At 40.8% G+C, this 22,063-nt stretch overlaps 1 protein-coding gene across 6 annotated transcripts in view; it reads right to left on the bottom strand.

The window, feature by feature from the left end:
• RPS6KA1 (ribosomal protein S6 kinase A1) overlaps positions 1-22,063 on the bottom strand; it is a 149,190-nt gene that overhangs the window by 30,451 nt on the left and 96,676 nt on the right. For all 6 annotated transcript variants that reach the window (XM_033955228.1, XM_033955231.1, XM_033955230.1 and 3 more), the window contains 7 exons: positions 21,932-22,013; positions 21,017-21,096; positions 15,648-15,754; positions 11,097-11,134; positions 9,539-9,681; positions 4,640-4,710; positions 2,461-2,549 (listed from right to left, as the gene is read on the bottom strand). In XM_033955228.1, coding sequence (XP_033811119.1) covers positions 2,461-2,549; positions 4,640-4,710; positions 9,539-9,681; positions 11,097-11,134; positions 15,648-15,754; positions 21,017-21,096; positions 21,932-22,013 — 610 coding nt within the window. The remainder of the gene's footprint in view (positions 1-2,460; positions 2,550-4,639; positions 4,711-9,538; positions 9,682-11,096; positions 11,135-15,647; positions 15,755-21,016; positions 21,097-21,931; positions 22,014-22,063) is intronic.

Here is a 22,063-nt window from a genome sequence, read left to right as displayed (position 1 = left end):
AAAAGATGCTGCACAGGGTCTGGGGGATGAGAGAGAGAGAAATGCTGGACGTAGCACTAGAGGGGGTGGGAGAGATGCACCCTGGATCCCTCTCTTTCTACACCACTCCCTTTGCAGCAAGGAAGGGAATGTTTATGTTTATTATTATTTATATACTGCTCTTTGCTTTAACATTAGGAAAGGGAGATGGTGCATAGTGAGAGAGAGGGAGACGTGCTGCACATGGAAGTGGAAAAGAGAGAGGAAGAAATGCTGCTTAGGAGTGGGGAAAGAAAAAAAATGAGAACTCTAATTTGAATCCTGGCTTGCCCAGTTCTCAGCCTGCTACTCTAACCACTATCCATCTTCTCTACTCCATTTCAGCTAGTATAAAAGAAATTGTTTAGAAAAAATAATTTTAAAACTAAGTCCCATTGTTGCATATATAAAACTTCTCCAGTATGAGAATGACCAAGTGGCACTGATATTGCATGCCAGAGACCAATTTGATTTCATCCCATTTACATTAATGACTACAGAAATGTGGCATTAATTTCTTGTTTCTACAAGATCTATTCCTAATTGAAACAGGGTTTTAAAAGATGAATGTGCTGTGGTTTCCAGCACGATAGCAAAGTTGCTCACCTGTAACAGGTGTGCTCCAAGAACATCACAATGCCAGTTTTCACATATGGGTGATGTCATCCAACAGGGAGCACGCTAAAGAACTGTAAACAAAGATCTCACATGCACACAGCTGTTTGTGCTGAGACACCTATTGTTATATAAAGCATTCATTTGGGAAAACCAACCAACCAACACTTTAGCAAAAGTGAGGATTTTTTTTTGGGGGGTGGGATGGTGGAGGAAGCACTGGTCTCCTGCTCTCCCTGGAGAACACCCATTACAGGTGAGACACTTAGCTTTTTCAAGGTCAAGCAGGATAGCAGCCCTGACACACAAGACTCCCTAGCTGGAGGCTGCCTTTAACTATAAAGCAGAGAAACAGATCGCAGTGTGCCGAAGGAGAAACAAACCTTTTTGTTTGTTTGTTTTTGAAAGCAATAAGTCCTTTTTGTATTCTTTTTAAAAAAAGGCAACCAGTAAATAAAAGTGGGCCTGGGGGAAAAGAGTAGAATTGGATTCTAAACCCCAAAAAGATTCTACATGAGTCTGACCAAAAATACTTTTGCGTCAGGAAACCTCTCCAAATAATGTGATGTGATGTGAACATGTGAAGTAGCAGCTTTGCAAATACTTATCATGGAGACTGACCTCAGGTAAATCATCAATGATGCCATAGCTCCGACATTATAGACCTTAAACTGTTTGAGGGTCAGTCTTACTTGGGCATAAGTGGGAGAGTTGCATTCTGCTATCCAATCAGATGGTATGCAATCAAATATATTGGGGTCAAACAAATCAAAAAGCTGAATAGACTTTATGGGTTTTAGTCTGCGCCAAGTAAAAGACTCGGGTTATTCTGCAATCCAAGTTGTGCAAAGCAGTGCTGCCCAATTTAGGGCAAAAATTTTTGATTCAATTTGATTTGACCTATTGAATCGATTTTTGAGTTGATTTTCCAGCCCCAATCGCACACTTTTTTTTTTTTTTTCTCAATGTCCTGGTGGGTTTAATTTGTAGTCTTTTCACCCATCTCAATCACCCCTTTGCTCTCTCCAACCTCATGCTGGCACTGTGGTGTATACAAAATAAATAAAAAAATACTTTTCCTCTCTCTGTCCTAACTCATGCTTGCTGTCTAAAACCAGCTCTGGCAGAATACACATCTCAAAATCTGACGTACTGTAATCACAAAATAGAAAATAAAATTATTATTTTTTCTTCCTTCCACTGCCATATCCAACATTTGTTTCTTTCCCACTGTCTACCATCTCTCTTTCTCTCTCCCCCCTCCCTGCCTTAACCCAGGTCCTCCACATGTCCAACCAAGAATACACATCAAAATTCTAAAGCATAGCTAGTGAATTGCTGTGTATTTCAGAGATGGATTTTGTTGGGCACCTCTACACGACGACTCAGTTTATAAAATCTACACCAAAACCTTCAGGAGAAGATATTACCAATCCTGGTGCAACAGGCCATGGTGAACTCTCTCATGGACCCATTATAGTAGGAGAAAAAAAAAAAAAAAAAAAGACAGAAAGCCTAATGAAAAAGTTAAGGATTAAGCACTGTTAGGTAAACTCCTGAAGATAAAAAAACAACAAAGAGGAGATAACATTCTCCTATTATTACGCCATGCTTTAGGACAACAGAAGCATAAATGTTGAATGCTAGCAGTATTTGAGAGATTAAGGAGGGAAGAAACTAGAATGATCTGACCTTAAATGTGGAGCAGCCCAGATCTTTGCATAATGGCAGGCATCATCGCTTTGGGCAACACCAACAGCTATGTCAACTGTATTCAGATGTTACGGAACATGTCCGAGAACGAGACCACAATTGCTAATTCTTTACCTAATCGGTTCGCAGGATTCCTCTTGAAAAGTGCTCGTAGCAAGCTCTGGGCTTCTGAGCTTAGGAACTGCGGCATGCTTAGCTTTGCTCTGCAGCAGGGAAACATAGTATAAGGAGAAAGAAACCGTCAAAATGATGGAAGCGCAAAGACATGCGTGAGAAAAAGAAAATGAGGAAAAGTGCTGTAATAAAAAAACATAGTTATAAGAAGGAAGGAAGTTTAAACATGTAACAAGGGCAGATTGGAGCTGAATATCATGGAGGGGCCAAGTAGATTCAGTAATACAAGAAGTCTCCCCCTCTCCCATGGCATGGCCTCTCAGCAAATGCTGCAGATAAACTAGTTTTGGAGTTCAAATAGCATAGTACAGACTCTGAAGATCCATACTTTCCATTAGTAAGGAACTTAAGTAGGGTCTGCAGATATTTAGAAATAATGGGTAGACTAGATGCATCTTTACCTGCAAATTGAACAAGAAGCATTTTTTTTTATTTTATTGTAAACCACCTTTGGTTTTATATTAAATAAATTGAACTTGGACTGTTGCAGTACAAAGGTTGGCCTAGACCAGGGGGTGTCCAACCTGCAGCCACGTGAAGTATTTTGTGCGGCCCCGGTTGAGGACGATGCAGTGTTTTCTTTCCTCTGCTGTCCCCGGGTGTTTACCATCTTGCCAGCTCCCTCCTCTGTCTTGCTGCAGCGTTTGCGTGTTTGTGCGGCCCCAGAAAATTTTTTTTTTCAGCCAATGCGGCCCAGGGAAGCCAAAAGGTTGGACACCCCTGGCCTAGACCTTTTGGACACTACCTAACCAACGCGTTCCTTTCATAATTTAGAAAGGTTACCGTAAAAGGAGAGGGGTGGAGGAGTTTTCAGTCCTTGTATCCAACTATTTTTGGTCTTATCTGCTGAGATTTTTTCACGTATGAACACCAGTCCACAGGAAAAAGCACAATAACACATACACACCATCAGAGATGATAGCAGATAAATACCAATTGATCCATTTGACTGCACAATAATTTCTGTCTATACCAGACATACATACCCCAGATGCTACATGTGACCAATTGTTGGATATTATATTGCGCCTTGGTTTCATCAGGGGCCATACTACTTCTTCACTATGTTCAATCCACATCATTTCATTAAAGTGATTTTTGAAACCGCACGCAATCGATGTGTTTCAGCCAAAAAGATTGCGTGCAGTTTCAAAAATAACTTTAATGAAGTGATGTGGACTGGATATAGTGAAGAAGTAGCATGGCCCCTGATGAAACCAAGGCGCAAAATGGTTGAGCAACCGTCGGGCTAAACTTAACTGCTTCTTCTATTTCTTTTAATTTTTGACATCGTACCAAAAAATTCAGCCTAACAAGTACATTGGATAATGTGAATAGGACCAATGATGAATGAAGGGCATGAAAAAATTGGAGTAATGTCCCGGGGTGTACGAGGTCCTTGATTAAGTTTACTCTTAAGTTGTTTGTAAGCCTATAAATTCTTCATAAGGAATCCAACATCAACAGCATTCTTCCTACTCTTGCTCCACCTCCATATCTCACCATCAACTTTGTAATAATTTAAACATCTAGCAGCCCAGATCAAAATGACTCTACAGCAAACATGCTGGCACCAACTTAACTTTTATTCTGTTGGTACAAACCCACCTACCTCAAGGTCTGAAGTGTTGCTAGGCCACATTTCTTAAATTTGCATTTGCATTTTTTTTTTTTTTAAGAGGACAATTTTCAGTACCCATCTATCCAGATAAATGCTTATTTATCTGGGTAAACTGTGTCTGAAAATTGCCCATTCACAACCCAGGCCATGTGTATTTAGATCAGGGTAGCAACACACCATGCAGAGGTGATATTTTCAACAGTGTTTGTGTTATTTTCAAGGGAAAGGGTAGATACAATATCTGTCAATATTTTTCTAGGGCAATTTTCAAAGAGAGAGCAAGTAAGCGTGTACTTTCCCTTTGAAAACTGGTATACAATTTTTTGCCTAGATTATTTTAGGTGGTATATCAAAACATAACAAATCATGAACTGTTCCCCTCTTCCTGATACCACAGGTCACCACATAATTGGTCTGGTTAGACAAATAGAGAACAATACTTTGTATCTGTCACCCCTACAGAATTGTTATGTCAATGATAAACAGGCTGACTCTCACTTTAAGATAAGGGTCATCGTTTCTTTGCGATCCTTCCCCTGGAATGGCAGCGACCCAGTAAGCATTTCAAACTGGAAATAAAAATAAGAGATTGATTCCAGTTAACATAAGGTCGAGGATAGAGAAAAAGCTGGCAATTGAAATGACCTGAGAAAATCAAATGAAGACATATATATCACTACTACTAATCAATAGACATACAATCTAGTCAAGACAAACTGGACAAGGCACATCAATACACTGTGCTCAGGTGGGGGAAACCATATGCAGCTGCATTATGATGTCATCAAGAATTCTGGGTATGACCCAGATACATTGTGATGTCACTGAGCGTTCAGACAGTTTCTACTTCTACAACTCATGTCTATAGTGTTACTCGACATATGCAGCACTGTGCATCATACCACAGAACAGACAGTCCCTGCTCAAGAGAGCTTACAATCTAGTCCAGACAGACAAACTGGACAAGGTGACGCATCAATACACTTTGCTCAGGTGGGAGAATTACAGAGGGAATGTTAAGACAGATATCGATGCTTAGAAGGTGGGCTGGAGTTTGGAATTGAAAGCAGCATCAAAGAAGTGGGCTTTGAGTCTGGATCTGAATACTGCCACAGACAGAGCTCGACATACCGAGTCAGGCAGTTTGTTCCAGGCACAGCGTGTGACAAAGTAGAAGGGACAGAGTCTGGAGTTGGCTGTACAGGAGAAGGGTACAGATAAGAGAGACTTATTCCAATGATACACTTGTAGGTCATTAAGAGGGGTTTGCACTGTATTCGGAAACAGATAGGGAACCAATGAAGTGACTTGAGGAGAGGGGTAATGTGGGTATAGCGACATTGGTGGAATACGAGGCATGCAGCAGAGTTCTGAACAGATTGAAGTGGAGTGAGATGGAAAGCCAGTGAGAAGAAGGTTGCAGTAGCCTAGGCAAGAGGTGATGAGGGTATAGATGAGGGTCTTTGCAGCGTCTCAGAAAGGGTCTGATTTTAGCAATATTGTAGAGAAAGAAACAGGTTTTGGCAGCCTGATGGCTATGTGTGAAGAGAAGGAGAGAGATGAGTCAAAGATTACCTCAAGATTGTGAGCCGATGAGACAGGGAGGATGAGGGTGGTGTTCACAGAAATAGAGAAGGGGGGGGGGGAAGGAGAGCTGTATTTAGGTGGAAAGATAGGACACAGATTACTGGTTTATCATGTTTTCTCAACAGCGATTCCCATCCCTCAAATTATCCCCAAACCTCCGCTTTGGTCACCAGGTGGCAGCACCACAGCCAGACTAAAATCGATTGCACACGGCATATGGAAGCTATGTGCGCCGGGGTTTTTCCCCCCATAGCAGTTTGATAAGTGAGCTTCCAGGTTTCATTTAATTAGACACCTGAATTAAGACGTGCCATAAGCACTGCAATCACAAGCAGAACAGAACAAAGAGTTAGGATGTGAAGCTCGATTCCCCGATAACCCTCAGGGATTCAATGCATTTCATAGCAGATGTTTTTTGGCACAGACAATAATTGGGCAAAAAAAACAAGCTTATGTCAGATAAAAAGATAAGTCACTAGCAGTGAGACAGTACAAGGTTCTGGTCGCTGTTACAGATAGAGCAGCTCAGACTACTGACAGAACAGCCAGTTATATATCAATGGCTCTTGCTGGGGGTTTTCTTATTCATTCTTATTAAAAATATATCTGCAGTTTCAATAAAAAGATCCTGCCCATGGTGGAGAACAAATTCAAGTAAAATTACAACACGCACACAATAAAAATACAAAATAATAATAAAATAATATACATAGAAAACATCTCTTCAGAGCAAAGAAAGTCTTCCATGAAGTTTTAGGATGACAATGCTGAGGCCCCGATGTTCTAAACTTACTGCGCCTTTTAACGACCGACACTAAACCAGTTCTAACCCAGTTTAGCATCAAAGGCCTAGATTCATTAAACTCACCGATCTGGATCGTTGCTGGGCGATTCGTGGCCGAGTTCTGCTGAGCGACCGATTCACTACAGAAAAGTGCATGCAAATGATGTGATCGGACGCACACCTTACAGCGATCGCACGGATCGCTGTAGAGCGATCGAGAAACATGCGCCGATCATCCTTGTGGGCTGTAGATGCGATTTGCGCGTGCACTAGCTCTTAGCACAAGCGAGGTCAAAATAAAGGGGGAGGGGTGGCTGCAGTTTACTTGCTGGTCTTATGAGCGGACATTATAAAAGGAATCATTTCAATTTGGCCTAGGTGCAGCCAGATTATGGGACAGAACACGCTGTGTGCAGCCAGATTATGGGACAGAACATGCTTTAAACCTGTGGGTTAAAACCAGAGGCTTGCACTGCGCTTTTTTATATATATCTCTCACTTAGATATGGAGTCGGATGACAGCGGCAGCTTTGGGAGACCCTTGATAAAACACTTGGTTGTGTGAGACTCCCTAGGTGTTGGCTGAGATAAGTACTACTTACTTTTAAACTATAAACTATACACTACGACACTGAGAATGTTTGGTGTTAAGGAAATATTTATTTCTTTAAATTATTGAGATATAAAAATTAAAAAATTTAAAAGAAAATATACATATATATAAAAAAATAACAAAAAACAACAGTGCAAAAACAAAAAGTGACAGCCAATGATGAAGACAAAATGTAAGCCCGTTAATGTAACGGGCTTAAACAGTAGTATCAAAATATCAATAAACTTGAAACTTAAAGACTAATAAGTGAGAGGAGGAGGCAGAGAGCATGGGGAGTTGGTTTTTTTTTTTTTGGGGGGGGGAAAGAGGCAGTGAGATCAATCCCACCATTAAAATATTGTCATTATTTAGAAATGTTGATCTACCATCAACTCAGTACCATAAAATTCAATGCGAATTTACATCCACACTTCCGTTACCTCTCATCACATCTAAAGTATCTCTTGGATCCCTCAGACCACCACTTGCGTAATCTAACTCAATGTGGTATCGTTCTTCATCGATCCAGATACTTTTATTCACATTTATTGCTTTTTTCTTCACTGTGCATTATTATTATTCTTTGTGATATAACAGTAACTTTGTTTAAGGTAAATATTAATGTGAGATCCCACTTAAACTTTGTGTTCGATCATCCCCTCACCAATGCATTTCCTCATTCTTCCTCAGGGTCGGGGAGATACGCATTATCTTTACTGCTATAACTCTGCAAAACTGCCGCTGCCGATAATGTGTCGGTGAGGGGATGATTGAACACAAAGTTAAGTGAAAGGATCTCACATTAATATTTACCTTATATAAAGTTATTATTATATCGAGAATGCCAATAAAAGTTTGAATCTTAGATTTTTAAATTTTCCTGTCTCTAAATTTCAAACACCGAGAGATTTATTTCATTCCTTCTTAAAATCAGTTCTGAAATCTCCTGAAAATAACATGCCACCGTTACAAAAGTTATATTATTTGAATATTCCTAAAGAGGATAAAGGAAAAGGAACAGCACCGGAGATTTGGATCTCACTGGTATGTTGGAGACATCTCAACAAGAAGAAATAGTTACTAGAGCAACTTTACTGGTAACCTTCATTTTTCTCCAGGATAAAGAGGCAACTCTCCGTCTATTTTATAGGACTGATAATGTGGAATTTCATGGATTCAAAATTTCAATGTTTCCTGATGTATCAAAATGGACGCAAGCCAGACGGAAGAAATTCCTGGCTTATCGTCAGTCAACTTTGAGTATGGGAGCAACTTTTCAGTTACGTTTTCCTTGTAAATGCTGCATTACCTATCAGAGTACTAGATATATATTTTATGAACCTGATCAGTTGAACTTTTTCCTTGAGGGTAAGGCAGCTGGAAGAACTTCAGAGACTTCCATGGAGTCTCTCAACCAGGTCATCAGTTAACTGAATCCAACTGCACTCTGTAATGTGATTTAATTTTGAATTATTCCTGAAAACCAACTTCCCTTGGAGGTGATGGATTCTCTCTTCCCATATTGTGGACTTTGATATTGGTTACTAATGTGGAATTATTTCATAATTTGTTTTATTTTTTTTTTAATTTCAATTGTTTATTTCCATTTAAATTGTTGTTTAACAATTTGTAAAAGAATATAAATAATTTTTTTTTTAAAAAGTTATTATAATATCACAATAAATGTGAATAAGAGTATCCAGATCGATACCATATTGAGTTACATTAAGAACATAAGAATTGCTTCTGCTGGGTCAGATCAGTGGTCCATCGCGCCCAGCAGTCCGCTCACGTGGCAGCCCCCAGGTCAAAGACCTGTGCCCTAACTGAGATCAGCCCTACCTCCGTTCATTCTGGTTCAGCAGGAACTTTTCCAACCTTGTCTTGAATCCCTGGAGGGTGTTTTCCCTTATAACAGACTTTGGAAGAGTGTTCCAGTTCTCTACCACTCTCTGGGTGAAGAAGAACTTCCTTACGTTTGTACGGAATCTATCCCCTTTCAACTTTAGAGCGTGCCCTCTCGTTCTCTCTACCTTGGAGATGGTGAACTACCTGTCTTTATCTACTAAGTCTATTCCCTTCATTATCTTGAATGTTTCAATCATGTCTCCGCTCAGTCTTCTCTTTTCAAGGGAGAATAAGCCCAGCTTCTCTAATCTCTCACTGTACAGAAACTCCTCCAACCCCTTAACCATTTTAGTCTCTCTTCTCTAGACCCTTTCAAGTAGTACCGTGTCCTCCTTCATGTACGGCGACCAGTGCGACCTTATTGAGTTACATTACTCAAGTGGTGGTCAGAGGATCCACGAGATACTTTAGATGTGATGAGACGTAACGGAAGTGTGGATGTAAAGTTGCATTGAATTTTATGGTACTGAGTACAGGATGTTTTTGCCAAATTTAGTATACATGTTTCAATTGGTTTATGACCTACCATCAAAACACCATAAGACCACCAGTCAGCACTGTGTGTATGTCCTTGCCGGTTCACCACTTCTGGTGCCATGTACTCAACAGTTCCACAGAATGAATACGCTTTCTTCTCGTGGTCTATGGCCTCTTTACTCAAACCAAAATCTGCAAAACAAATATCCTTCTTGACAATACACACAATAAATGACAGCAGAACCCCCCCCCCCACACACACACACACACCATGGTCCATTCAGTTTGCCCAACAAGGTGGCCAAACCTGCGCCTGCCACTTCATGCACCTAGTCACCCATGTTTGCGTGCCAGTTGTGAAATTAGCATCAAACTGCTATTATAAGAAAGTGAAAGTCGATCATCAACGTGAGCTAACTGTCTTATCTCAAAAGAGATAGAGGAATTAATGGGACGACTTCCCTATGAGGAAAGGCTAAAGCAGCTAGAACTTCAGCTTGGAGAAGAGACAGCTGAGGGGAGAAATGACAGAGGTCTACAAAATACTGAGTGGAGTGGAATTAGTAGATGTGAATCGCTTGTTTACTCTTTCCAAAAATACTAGGACTAGGGGGCATGCTATGAAACTACTAAGAAGTAGATTTAAAACAAACCAGAGAAAATAATTGTTCACTCAATGTGTAATTAAATCCTGGAACTCATTGCTGGAGAATGCAGTGAAAGCAGTTAGCTTAGCAGGGTTTAAAAAAAGGTTTGGAAATTTCCTAAAAGAGAAGTCCATAAGCTGTTAATAAGATGGCTTGGGGAAATCCACTGCTTATTCCTAGGACAAACAGCATAAAATCTGGTTTTCCCCTTGAGATCTTGAAAGGTACTTGTGACCTAGGTTGGCTACTGTTATAATCAAGATACTGGGCTTGATTAACCTTGATCTGTCCCAGTATAGCAATTTATGGCAGTCTATTTAGTACCTGGACAGTCTGGGAATGAAGCTGAAAGTTACCCAGGCACCAATGATATTCAGTGCAGAAGCCTGGAAACCTATCTGAACAAATAGGACTAACAGTGGTCCCAAATACTGATGATACCTGGATAACTTCTGAGACACACATAAGATCCAGATATGCAAGTACTGGTACCTGGATATGGGTCTAATTCAGCCTGTGGCAGCCAGCATTAAAATAAACAACAACAAAAAAACACTGCCTTCATGGGGCCGAGTATTGCCCGATATTTTAAGTTTTAAATTGTTGATATGTTAAGTGCTGGGGTGGGCAACCCCAGTTGGGTTTTCAGGATTTCCCCAATAAATATGCATGAGATCTATTTGCACACACTGCTTACATTGTATGCAAATAGATCTCATGCACATTCATTGGGGAAACCTGAAAACCTGACTGGGTTTCAGCCCTCGAGGACCAAGGCTGCCCACACTTCTTTGTTAGTGCGTGGTATTCCGCTCCCACTTTAGTGACCGATTTTCATACTGACCACATTGCTGCAAAAATACTCAGTTACCTGCAGATTATGGACCAGTTTTCACAGAGAAAGTGTACTATCATTTTGAAAGGTGTCTAAGGAAAAAAAAAAAAAAGATACAAAATTACCTGTAAGTTTAATATGTCCCTCTTCATCCAAAAGGATGCTACAAAGAAGAAACAGAAGGAGACAAATCAGACCATCATTAAGATCTCATTGTGAGCACTTTGATGCTGGAGAGAAGCAGGAAACAATAGGTAAATTGAATTCCCAAGGAGTTCTCTAGGTGCATAGCAAGGTTCCCCATTTTCCTCAGCTCTGTAGTGTCTAAAGTGGAAAGGAGGAGAATGATAAAGGGGGCAATTTTCAAGAGATTCTTCCTGTTAGCATCAAGTTTTAATCAGACAGATTTAACTGGCAAAAAAAGATGTCATCCAATGTACAGTTAATTTATCAGATGAAAATCACATGCCACACAAAATAAAATGGTTAAAGGGGATGGCTGGAGGCATTCCCAGGGCGAGAATTTGAATTTAAGAACATAAGAAATGCCTGCACCGGATCAGACCTTGGGTCCATCTAGTCTGGCGATCCGCCCACGTGGAGGCCCAGCCGGGCCTACCCTGGCGAATACCTGGTCTGTGTGATATTCTGCATCAACCATTAAAATAGGAAGAACATATCTAGGTAATAAAATGGACCTAAACTTGTCCAATTCCACCGAGCTACCTTCTGAACTGGAGGGGAAAAAAAAAACTCCTCCTCCAAGCCAGATCCTCACTTCTTCCCAGGACCCCCCAAAATGGATAAAGAATCATAATTCTACCTTTCTATCCCTATCTAAAAAAAACTAGCCCCTTTCCCCATTCTTCCCCCTTGACCCTAACTCCCTACCCCCCCCCCCCCTTGTCAGAGCATTGAAGAACACCAGGTCAGGAGGAGGGGGGGGGGAGACTTCTCGTTGGCTCAAATTCAAACACTTTTGTAAGTCCTAGGGAGGAACAGGGGCTAAGATTTTGGATATGGAAGGAGGATGGCAGCAATCGCTGCTTTGGGAGACAATTCAGCTCAGCTGCTAGGAAAGAAGTAGATCAAGGCTGGGGGAGAGGGCTAATGTTTTCATTTGGCTCACTGCAAGGAGGGAGAGAGCATCGTAGTTTAGAGCAGTGGTCCCCAACCCTGTCCTGGAGGACCGCCAGGCCAATTGGGTTTTCAGGCTAGCCCTAATGAATATGCATGAGAGAAATTTGCATATAATGGAAGTGACAGGCGTGCAAATCCGCTCCATGCATATTCATTAGGGCTAGCCTGAAATACCGATTGGCCTGGCGGTCCTCCAGGACAGGGTTGGGGGACCACTAGATTAGAGTGCTTTAAATCTTGCTTAGGTGCTGGAAGGGGAAGTTTTGAAAAGGAACTAAGCTGGTTAGTGCTGATTTTCAGTATGAATCAGATAAGGTTGTGTTTTTAATGCCAACAAAAAGTGCAATACAATTTCTATACAAATAATGATAATAAACCCAGCACTTATAATCAATCAGTATCTATATAAAAGATAAAAATAATAAAGATAAAGGACAGATAAGTTTGTCGATATTTAAAATACGAACGATCAATCTCCTTTGTGTTTTTCTACCACTTGAAGATTTACATTCCTACTCGTTCCCTCAGATCGCAAAGGCAGAGTCTTCGCAACATTCCTTTTTCAAACAAGCGAGACTCAATGAATATAGACAGACAATATTTACAGCGACAGCTCCAAAATTGTGGCATTCTTTACCACAGCTACTGCAACAAGTTCAAAATCGGTACTAATTTTTTAGGAAGCAAAAGACGCTTTTTTTTTCTTTCAGCAGGCTTTCGAACGAGCCCAGATTCCAGCTCCCTGGACCGATTATTTATTGTGCTGTCAATTTTATTATGAATGCTATTTTATAAGCTGTAGGGTACACATTTTATAAATAAACAATAAAGATACAGCCAGATTAAATTATGACCAGCTAGGTTTAGCATAGTAGGTTTGGCTGAAAATGTTATTTTAAAAAAAATTAAAATTAAGAAAATTGTCTGTGCGGCTAAGCAGCGTTTTAAAAATTGACCCAGTCTGGGAGGATGTTTAGTTGATAATTAAAGTATGCCACATGATTATTTGTCTGCCACATAGAAACACAGAAAATGATGGCAGAAAAGGGCCACGGCCCATCAAGTCTGCCCACTCTAATTACCCCCCCCCCCCCCTAACTTCTTCCCCTAAGAAATGCCTATCCCATTTTTTCTTAAAATCTGGCATGCTGCTGGCCTCAGTTACCTGCAGTGGAAGATCATTCCAATGATCAACCACCCTTTCGGTGAAGAAATACTTCCTGGTGTCGCCTGATTTTCAACGGATGCCCTCTTGTGGCCGTAGGTCCTTTAAGAAAAAAAGATATCTTCCACCTCGATACGGCCCATGATATATTTGAATGTCTCAATCATGTCTCCCCTCTCTCTACATTCCTCGAGTGAGTATAGCTGCAATTTACTCAGCCTTTCCTATACGGGAGATCCTTGAGTCCTGCGACCATCCTGGTGGCCATTCGCTGAACCGATTCAGCTCTCAGCACATCTTTTTGGTAATGTGGCCTCCAGAATTGTACACAATATTCCAGATGAGGTCTCACCATGGATATGTACAACGGCATTATGACTTCGGGCTTCCTGCTGACGAAACTTCTACGGATACAACCCATCATTTGTCTAGCCTTGGATGAAGCTTTTTCTACTTGATTGGCAGTTTTCATGTCTTCACTAATGATCACTCCTAAGTCTCGTTCTGCTGCAGTCCTAGCTAAGGTCTCACCATTTAGGGTATAAGCTCTGCACGGATTTCTGCTGCCAAGGTGCATGGCCTTACACTTTTTGGCATTGAAGCTTAGTTGCCAAGTCGAGGACCTATGTTCCAGTAAGAGTAGGTCCCGCGTCATACTGTCAGGCAATGTGCTTTTGCCTACTATGTTGCATAGTTTGGCGTCATCGGCAAATAATGTTATTTTACCTTGAAGCCCCTGAGTCAGGTCTCTTACAAAAATGTTAAATAGGATTGGGCCCAAGACTGAGCCCTGCGGCACTCCACTGATCACCTCTGACATTTCGGAGAGGGTACCATTAACCACCACCCTCTGAAGTCTACCGCTTAGCCAGTCTTTGATCCATGCAGTTAATGTTTCTCCTAATCCCATCAAACTCATCTTGCTCAATAACCTGCGGTGTGGGATGCTATCAAAAGCTTTACTGAAGGCCAAGTACACAATGTCCAGGGACTCCCCCATATCCAGCTTTCTTGTTACCCAGTCAAAGTAGCTGATTAGATTGGATTGGCAGGATCTTCCTTTTGTAAATCCATGTTGATGGGGATCACGTAGATTCTCCTCGTTCAGGATTGCATCTAATTTATGTTTAATTGGTGTTTCCATAAGTTTACTCACTATTGATGTGAGACTCACTGATCTGTAATTCGCAGCCTCCGTCCTGCATCCCTTTTTGTGGAGTGGAATAACGTTAGCTGTTTTCCAGTCCAACGGGACTCTTCCTGTACTTAGGGAAAGATTGAAGAGCGCGGATAACGGTTCCGCCAGGACATCACTCAACTCTCTAAGCATCCTGGGGTGTAGATTGTCTGGTCCCATGGCTTTGTTCATTTTGAGTCTTGATAGTTCACAGTAGACGCTGCTGGGCGTAAACTCAAAATTCCAAAACGGGTCTACCAAGCTTTCCCTTGTCTGCAACTGTGGATCGGACCCTGGCGCCTCGCAGGTAAAGACTGAGCAGAAGTATTCATTTAGTAGTTCGGCTTTATCGGAATCCGATTCTACATAATTCCTGTCTGGTTTCCTAAGGCGTACTATCCCATCTGTGTTTCTTTATCTGTCACTAATATACCCGAAGAAGGATTTATCCCCCTTCTTAATGTTCTTTGCTAGATTCTCTTCTATTCGGAGTTTGGCCTCTCTGACTGCTGTTTTGACAGCTTTAGACTTGGCCAGATAGTCTTCTTTTGACTCCCTTTTTCCTGATTGTTTGCAGGAGTTAAATGTTTTTTTCTTCTTTTTAACGAGGTCCGAGATCTCCACAGTGAACCACTAAGGTTTATTGTTTCTCCGTCATTTGCTTTCTGTTTTTATATAGCGGTTAGTTGCTTCGTGTAGGGTAGATTTCAGAGTTGACCACATAGCCTCTACATTATCGGTTTCAGTTTGGTTTTGCAGCGCCCAATGGACGAAATCTCCCATGTGTTTGAAGTCAGTGCCCCGAAAGTTGAGGACCTTTGTTGCTGTGTTTGATCTAGTGAAACCTTTTCTGAGGTTGAACCATGCCATGTTGTGGTCAGTGGAGGCCAGCGAATCGCCTACTGAAACCTCTGAGATGCTTTCTCCGTTGGTGAGTACCAGGTCCAGTATCGCCTGATCCCTAGTGGGCTCCAATACCATGTTACATACTTGGTTTAGTTAATTTGTTTCCTAGCGGCAGTACTCGCGGCCTAAATGATGTGGACTAGATCATTGAAATAATTTATTTTTATGAGCATTTTATGCCGTTGATGAAATGGATATTCCTTTATGTTTGTTATTTAAATTGTAACAAATGTATAAATTAAGAATTTAAAAAAAAAAAAATGACCCAGTGAGTTCTGATCCACATACTTTTCTGGTTTGAGATCTCGATAAATGATTCCCAGGCTGTGCAAGTGATCGAGTCCCAGGGCCAGCTCTGCGAGGTAGAACTTCACATCTTCTTCAGTAAACATCACCTGCAGGAGAGAGCAGCGGTTAGTTTTCAAGAATAGTCTGATGCACTGACGGAGATAAACAACATAAAGCCAAGACCAATAGTGGGAGGGGATAGGGGATCTGTCAAAGGATATGCACAGTGCTTTGTATACAGTTTCTATACAATCTCAATATTCAACACTGTTAGCAAATGCCTATGATCATCTGTGAGTAGTGGTGGTGATCACCTAGTAATTTAAACAAGGGCCTCAAATTCCATAAGGAAATTCATTTCATAATTAATGAGCTCAACTTCTTCTCATTGGCCCGATAGCGGGAAAAGAACGTGAGAAGGAAAAAAACACAAAACCTCCAAATATGGAGAAAACACTTCTCAGGTTGAAAACCGTTATCCACATTAAGATGAAATCTCACTCACTGGTCACAGAATGAAACGGAAGAGTCGCGCAGACCTTAGGAGAGCAGATCTTCATCTTAACATAAGAACTGCTGCTGCTGGGTCAGACCAGTGGTCCATCGTGCCCAGTAATCCACTCCCGCAGCGGCCCCTAGGTCAAAGACTAGTGCCCTGAGACTAACTTTACCTGGGTACGTTCTGGTTCAGCAGGAACTTGTCTAACTTTGTCTTGAATCTCTGGAGGGTGTTTTCCCTTAAGACAGACTCCGGAAGAGCGTTCCAGTTTTCTACCACTTTCTGGGTGAAGAAGAACTTCCTTACGTTTGTACGGAATATTTAACTTTAGAGAGTGCACTCTCGTTCTCTCTACCTTGGAAAGGGTGAACAACCTGTCTTTATCTACTAAGTCTATTCCCTTCAGTATTTTGAATGTTTCGATCATGTCCCCTCTAGATTGAGGAACGTCCACTGCGACTTAACTTAAGCTCCAGCGACGTCTTTACACTTACAAAAACCGTTGGTCTTAATCATACCACAAAATTTGAAGCAATCACCATCAAGGATTCACTCTCGCCAAACTTCTCTTCCTTTACCAGTTTGGCACAATAAATCGTCTTAGCTTCATACTGCTAATTACTGTAGACCTGCCACTGAATGCAACTCTGTGGCTTTTACCTTTATTCATTCACTGTGTGTTTAATTGCCGAGTCATGCAATAACATCTTCAGTGACCATATGAAGGGTTTTTCTCCAAAATTCTCTAAGTCCAATGCAACTAATATGAACCCTCAATGCTAAAACACAGCAGTTTATAACATGATCTTAGGTGTTCATTAAATAATTTAAAGATTTTTCGGTTTATTTTTAAGTCTTCAGAATGTGCCTACCACCAACCAATCAATTCCTGGTTGAGGTGTTCCAAGGCACTTAGCACTTTGGAGGCTTGGTAGGGATGCAGCGGATCAATACTGAAGGGGGGGGGGGGGACTTCTTCTTGATAAAGCCTTTGGCGAAACATGTCGGAGATTATAGGTTCCTACCCGACATTAAATTTCTGAACAACAGCGACTCATTCGATCAGCAAGCATGAAAAGTTAAGTAAAAGAAAAGCCGCTTAAGTATTTGAACTTGTAGAACGTTATAGCACTAAGATAAGCACTTTAGAAGCACTCAAAAATATTGAAGTTTTAAGAACAGTAATAATAAATAAAAAAAAAAAGTCTGATGAGGATCAATTTGCCTTGGAACACCTCAACCAGGAATTGATTGGTTGGTGGTAGGCACATTCTGAAGACTTAAAAACAGACCAAAAAATCTTTAAATTATTTAATGAACACCTAAGATCATGTTATAGACTGCTGTATTTTAGCATTGATAATTTATTGTTGGTTAAGACGAATAATAGGTTACAATTTTTCACTAATATGAACCCATCAGGCTTTGAATTTAAACCCTTCATATGCAGCTCTTGTGCACTGGCCATGAACTTACTCATTAATTTGTAACGTGGTTTGTTTGGGTTTTTTTTTGGGTTTTTTTTTTAATTTTTGCCACATCTAACAGCCTGGGTTGTTTCTTAAGATCCTAATAGTAAACTGTGGCCATACAAACCTTACTGCATACAGAAGTTATTTACCAAGGTTCACTCATGGCAAGGCAGATCGAAGTCAGTTAGGCAAACAGATTTGCCATGAGACCTTGTTTTGGTGATGATGAAAACTCTTACATCAGAATGTATTTCTTTATGTATAATACTTAACGGTCTGCAACTTTTGTAGTAGATTATTCAGTACGGCACAAATAAAAACATCTCTAATTCTAAACATACAAGATAATAATAATAAAAACCCATATAAGCAGCTCATATTGCACTAAAGGCATGTTAAGCTACAGTAGACAGATGTCTAGTTTTAGAAGTGGTCCCAGAAACAAACAGGCAGGTAGAGAATGAAATGGGGACAAATTTGACCCCATCCCCGCAGGAATTCAATTTCCCCGTTCCCATCCCCGTGAGTTTTGTCCGTCACATTCCTGTAAGCTCTTCCTTCACTGCACAAGCCTCAAACACTTAGGATTTTAAAGCGTTTGAGGCTTGTGCAGATGAGGACGGAGCTTAGGCATTGGTGGAATGAGGCATTATGACATCACAATCTGAGCTCTAGAATGTTGCTACTTAGGATTTTAAAAGCGTTGGAGGCTTGTGCAGGTGAGGACGGAGCTTAGGCATTGGTGGAATGAGGCATTATGACATCGCAATCTGAGCTCTAGACTTTTGCTACTTATCATTTTAAAGTGTTTGAGGATTGTGCAGATGAGGACGGAGCTTGCAGGAATGGGGCAGGGACAGGAAAAGAACTCGCTGGGGAAAATGAGTTCCAGAAGATGATCCAAAAAGGTTCATTAGCAACAGTAGCAGCAAAGAGGTAGGAACTGTGCCCGGCTTGGCCAAGTTTTCACCCTATCAAGGCTCTGTCAGGGGCTATACTCTATAACAGAATACTTCTATACAAATTAAACATCATTTTATCTATGGATTTTCTCTCATTCCTACATCATCAGAGCAAGCAGAAATCCCAAAGGCAGTCCCTTGGCCTGTCATATCACCCTTTGCATCTAAACTGTCATACAGCAGCAGACCGACAGTATCATTCATGCCAACAGTACTCTTGCTTCCTTTAAAAGCAAGCGAATGAGAACAGCAGAAACCGAGATGAGGCATTTTAGAAAATTACTGAAGCCATATTTATTAGGCTGAATTGTGATTTTCTGTATCTGTGTTTGTATATTTTATGTAGTGTGTTTTATATGAATGGCTTTAATCTGTCAATACATTATATAAATAAGTTGTAAATAGAAACATGACGGAAACTAAAGGCCCATCCAGTCTGCCTATCTGCACCATCAACTATCTCCTCATCTCCCTAGGACAGGGGTGTCAAAGTCCCTCCTCGAGGGCCGCAATCCAGTCGGTTTTCAGGATTTCCCCAATGAATATGCATGAGATCTATTTGCATGCACTGCTTTCATTGTATGCAAATAGATCTCATGCATATTCATTGGGAAATCCTGAAAACCCGACTGGATTGCGGCCCTTGAGGACCGACTTTGACACCTGTGCCCTAGGAGATCCCATGTGTCTGTCCCAAGGTTTCTTGAATTCAGGACAACCATCCTTTCGTAAAAAAAAAAAAAAAAAGTGCTTCCTTACATTACTCCTGGGCCTATCACCTCTTATCATCATCCTCCTGTACATTAATACCACAAAGATATTTAAATATTTGTATCATAACCCCTCTCTCCGATCTTTCAGAGTATACATATTAAGGTCTCCAAATCTGTTCTCATATGATTTATGACAAAGACCACTAATCAATTTTGTAGCAGATCCTCTGGGCAGAGTCCATCCTATTTATATCTTTTTGAAGGGGCGGTTGCCAGAATTGATCATAGTATTACAACTGGGGCCTCACCAGAGGCTCATACAATGGCATCATCACCTCCCTTTTCCTACTGACCATTCCTGTCTTTGTGCACCCAAGCATCTTCCTGGCTTTGGACCAAATAAAATAGTGTTATATGCTGCACATTGGGAAGAACAATTCCAATCAGTGTTACCGGATGCTAGGGTCCACCTTGGGGGTCAGTGCTCAAGAAAAAGATTGTGGGTGTCATCGTGGACAATACGCTGAGAACCTTCTGCCGAATGTGCGGCGGCAGCCAAGAAAGCAAACAAAATGCTAGGAATTATTATAAAAGGGATGGTAAATAAGACTAAGAATGTTATAATGCCTCTGTTATCGCTCATTGGCGTGACCTCATCTTGAGTGTTGTGTTCAGTTCTGATCTCCTAATTTCAAAAATATATAGCGGCACTAGAAAAGGTTCAAAGAAGAGCGACCAAGATGATAAAGGGGATGGAACTCCTCTCGTATGAGGAAAGACTAAATAGGTTAGGGCTCTTCAGCCTGGAAAACAGACGGTGGGGCTACACAATATGATTGAAGTCTACACAATCCTGAGTGGTGTAGAATGGGTACAAGTGGATCAATTTTTTACTGCATCAAGATTTGCAAAGTCTAGGAGACACTCGATGAAGTTAGAGTAATACTTTTAAAACCAATAGGGGGAAATATTTTTTCACTCGGAGAATAGTTAAGCTCTGGAATGCATAACTGCTCTGGTAAGAGCAGTTAATGTAGCTGGTTTTTAAAAAAAAGGTTTGGACAAGTTCCTGGAGGAAAAGTCTATAAACTGCTGTTGAGACAGACACGGGAGAAGCTACTGCTTGCCCTGGATCAGTGGCATGGAATGCTGCTACTACTTGAGGTTTTTGCCAGGTACTTGTGACTTGGATTGGCCTACGTGAAGACGGGATACTGGGGCTAGTACAGGATTATTGGTCTGATCCAGTAAGGCTGTTCTCAAAACAGGACCTGTACAGGATTCCTTTGAAAGTCATTTTCAAACCTTGTCAGCCTAATTAATTCAACCTGTCACACTTGCTTGATCAGTACTTGGGATAGTCTCCGCTTTCTGGCTTACATGTCGCAGAGTTAGGGGTTCCAGCATGAGTAATATTATCAAGTGGCAGCTAGATTCTTTGTTCCCCTGTAATTTGAGATGAACTGCTAGGAAAAAAAATTTTTGTACAAGAAGTACATGGTTGTTCTCTTACCTGGTGCCATCCTTTCTAAAGTTAAAGTCACTTAGATCAATATACTTTAAACTCATGTCTTCTGCGTCTAGAGATGCTCTTTAAACTTAACCTCATTCAAAAGGTCTACACTGACTATGGAGAAAAATTAAAAATGTGCCATAAATAGAAATCATTTTAGGTCCTTTTTCCTCTGACAATATTGCTATGGCTACAACAAAGTGAACTCACTTCTTTTGAAAGACGAGTGAAGAGATCTCCTCCACGAAGGAAGTCCAAAATAAGATAAAGTTTTCCTTCAGTCTGGAATGCTAAGTTAAGAGAAATTAGTGTGTATATATATATATATATATATGAATTCATATACTGCCCATTTTGACCAACCTGCCATTCAAAGCTATTTATAATGAAAAATCACAATAAAATGTTACAAACATTATTAACTTATAACAGAGTGTTTTATAACAATTGCCTCTTATGTAGGCAACATATGATGAAATTTAAACTTGTTAATTTTCTTTCCTTTAGTTCTAACCAACTAGCTCAGAAGAGTGGCTTATGTTCTTCTGCCAGCAGATGGAGACAGAGAAAAACCACCACACAAACCTGATGCAGTCAAACTTCACTACTCCATGGCCATTAATCTAGACATGAAAGAACACCCTACGCTAAGGGCTTGACTAATCCAGCTACTTTCACATTGGGAAATCCCATACTTCCTGTTAATTTTCAGAACTTGTCAGACTGAGAGCCTTTGATTACCATGCTTTCCCTGGAGTGGCCTCTGAACTGGTCTGACAGAACTAAAGCAAATAGATTAAAATGTTTACCTTTTTATCTGGACAAGAAACGAAAAGTGGGATAAGTAAAACTCAGTATTCAGATAGCCTTTACTGTTAAGTAACTTGATTGCAACTATCAATATATGCAAGAGATGAACAAAAATAATAGCTGATGTGAGAAGGACCCAACAAGGTCTGTGTTTCGGCATGCAGTGCCTTCCTCACGAATCCTCTGGTTTATTCATTACTTTTGCGTCATATTCGCTTTCCAAGTTCAGAGATCCACCTGAGGACCTTTTGCATGGCAGAATTGGACACCTCCCACACCACTTTCCTGTGTTTTTAAGTCCTCGTTTCTACTCACCGTAATGCAGTTTCACAACAAAAGGGTGGTTCACATCTGCCAGGATATCTCTTTCCATCTTTGTTTCTGACACGATCACGCACTACAGACATCAAAAGATCTCCTCTCAGGTATTGTACAAGAATCATTTCT

Source organism: Geotrypetes seraphini, chromosome 8 (assembly GCF_902459505.1).
Source record: "Geotrypetes seraphini chromosome 8, aGeoSer1.1, whole genome shotgun sequence".
Classification (NCBI taxonomy): Eukaryota; Metazoa; Chordata; class Amphibia; order Gymnophiona; family Dermophiidae; genus Geotrypetes; species Geotrypetes seraphini.
The sequence above is the reverse complement of the archived record's forward strand: the minus strand, read 5'-3'. Positions and strand labels throughout refer to the sequence as shown.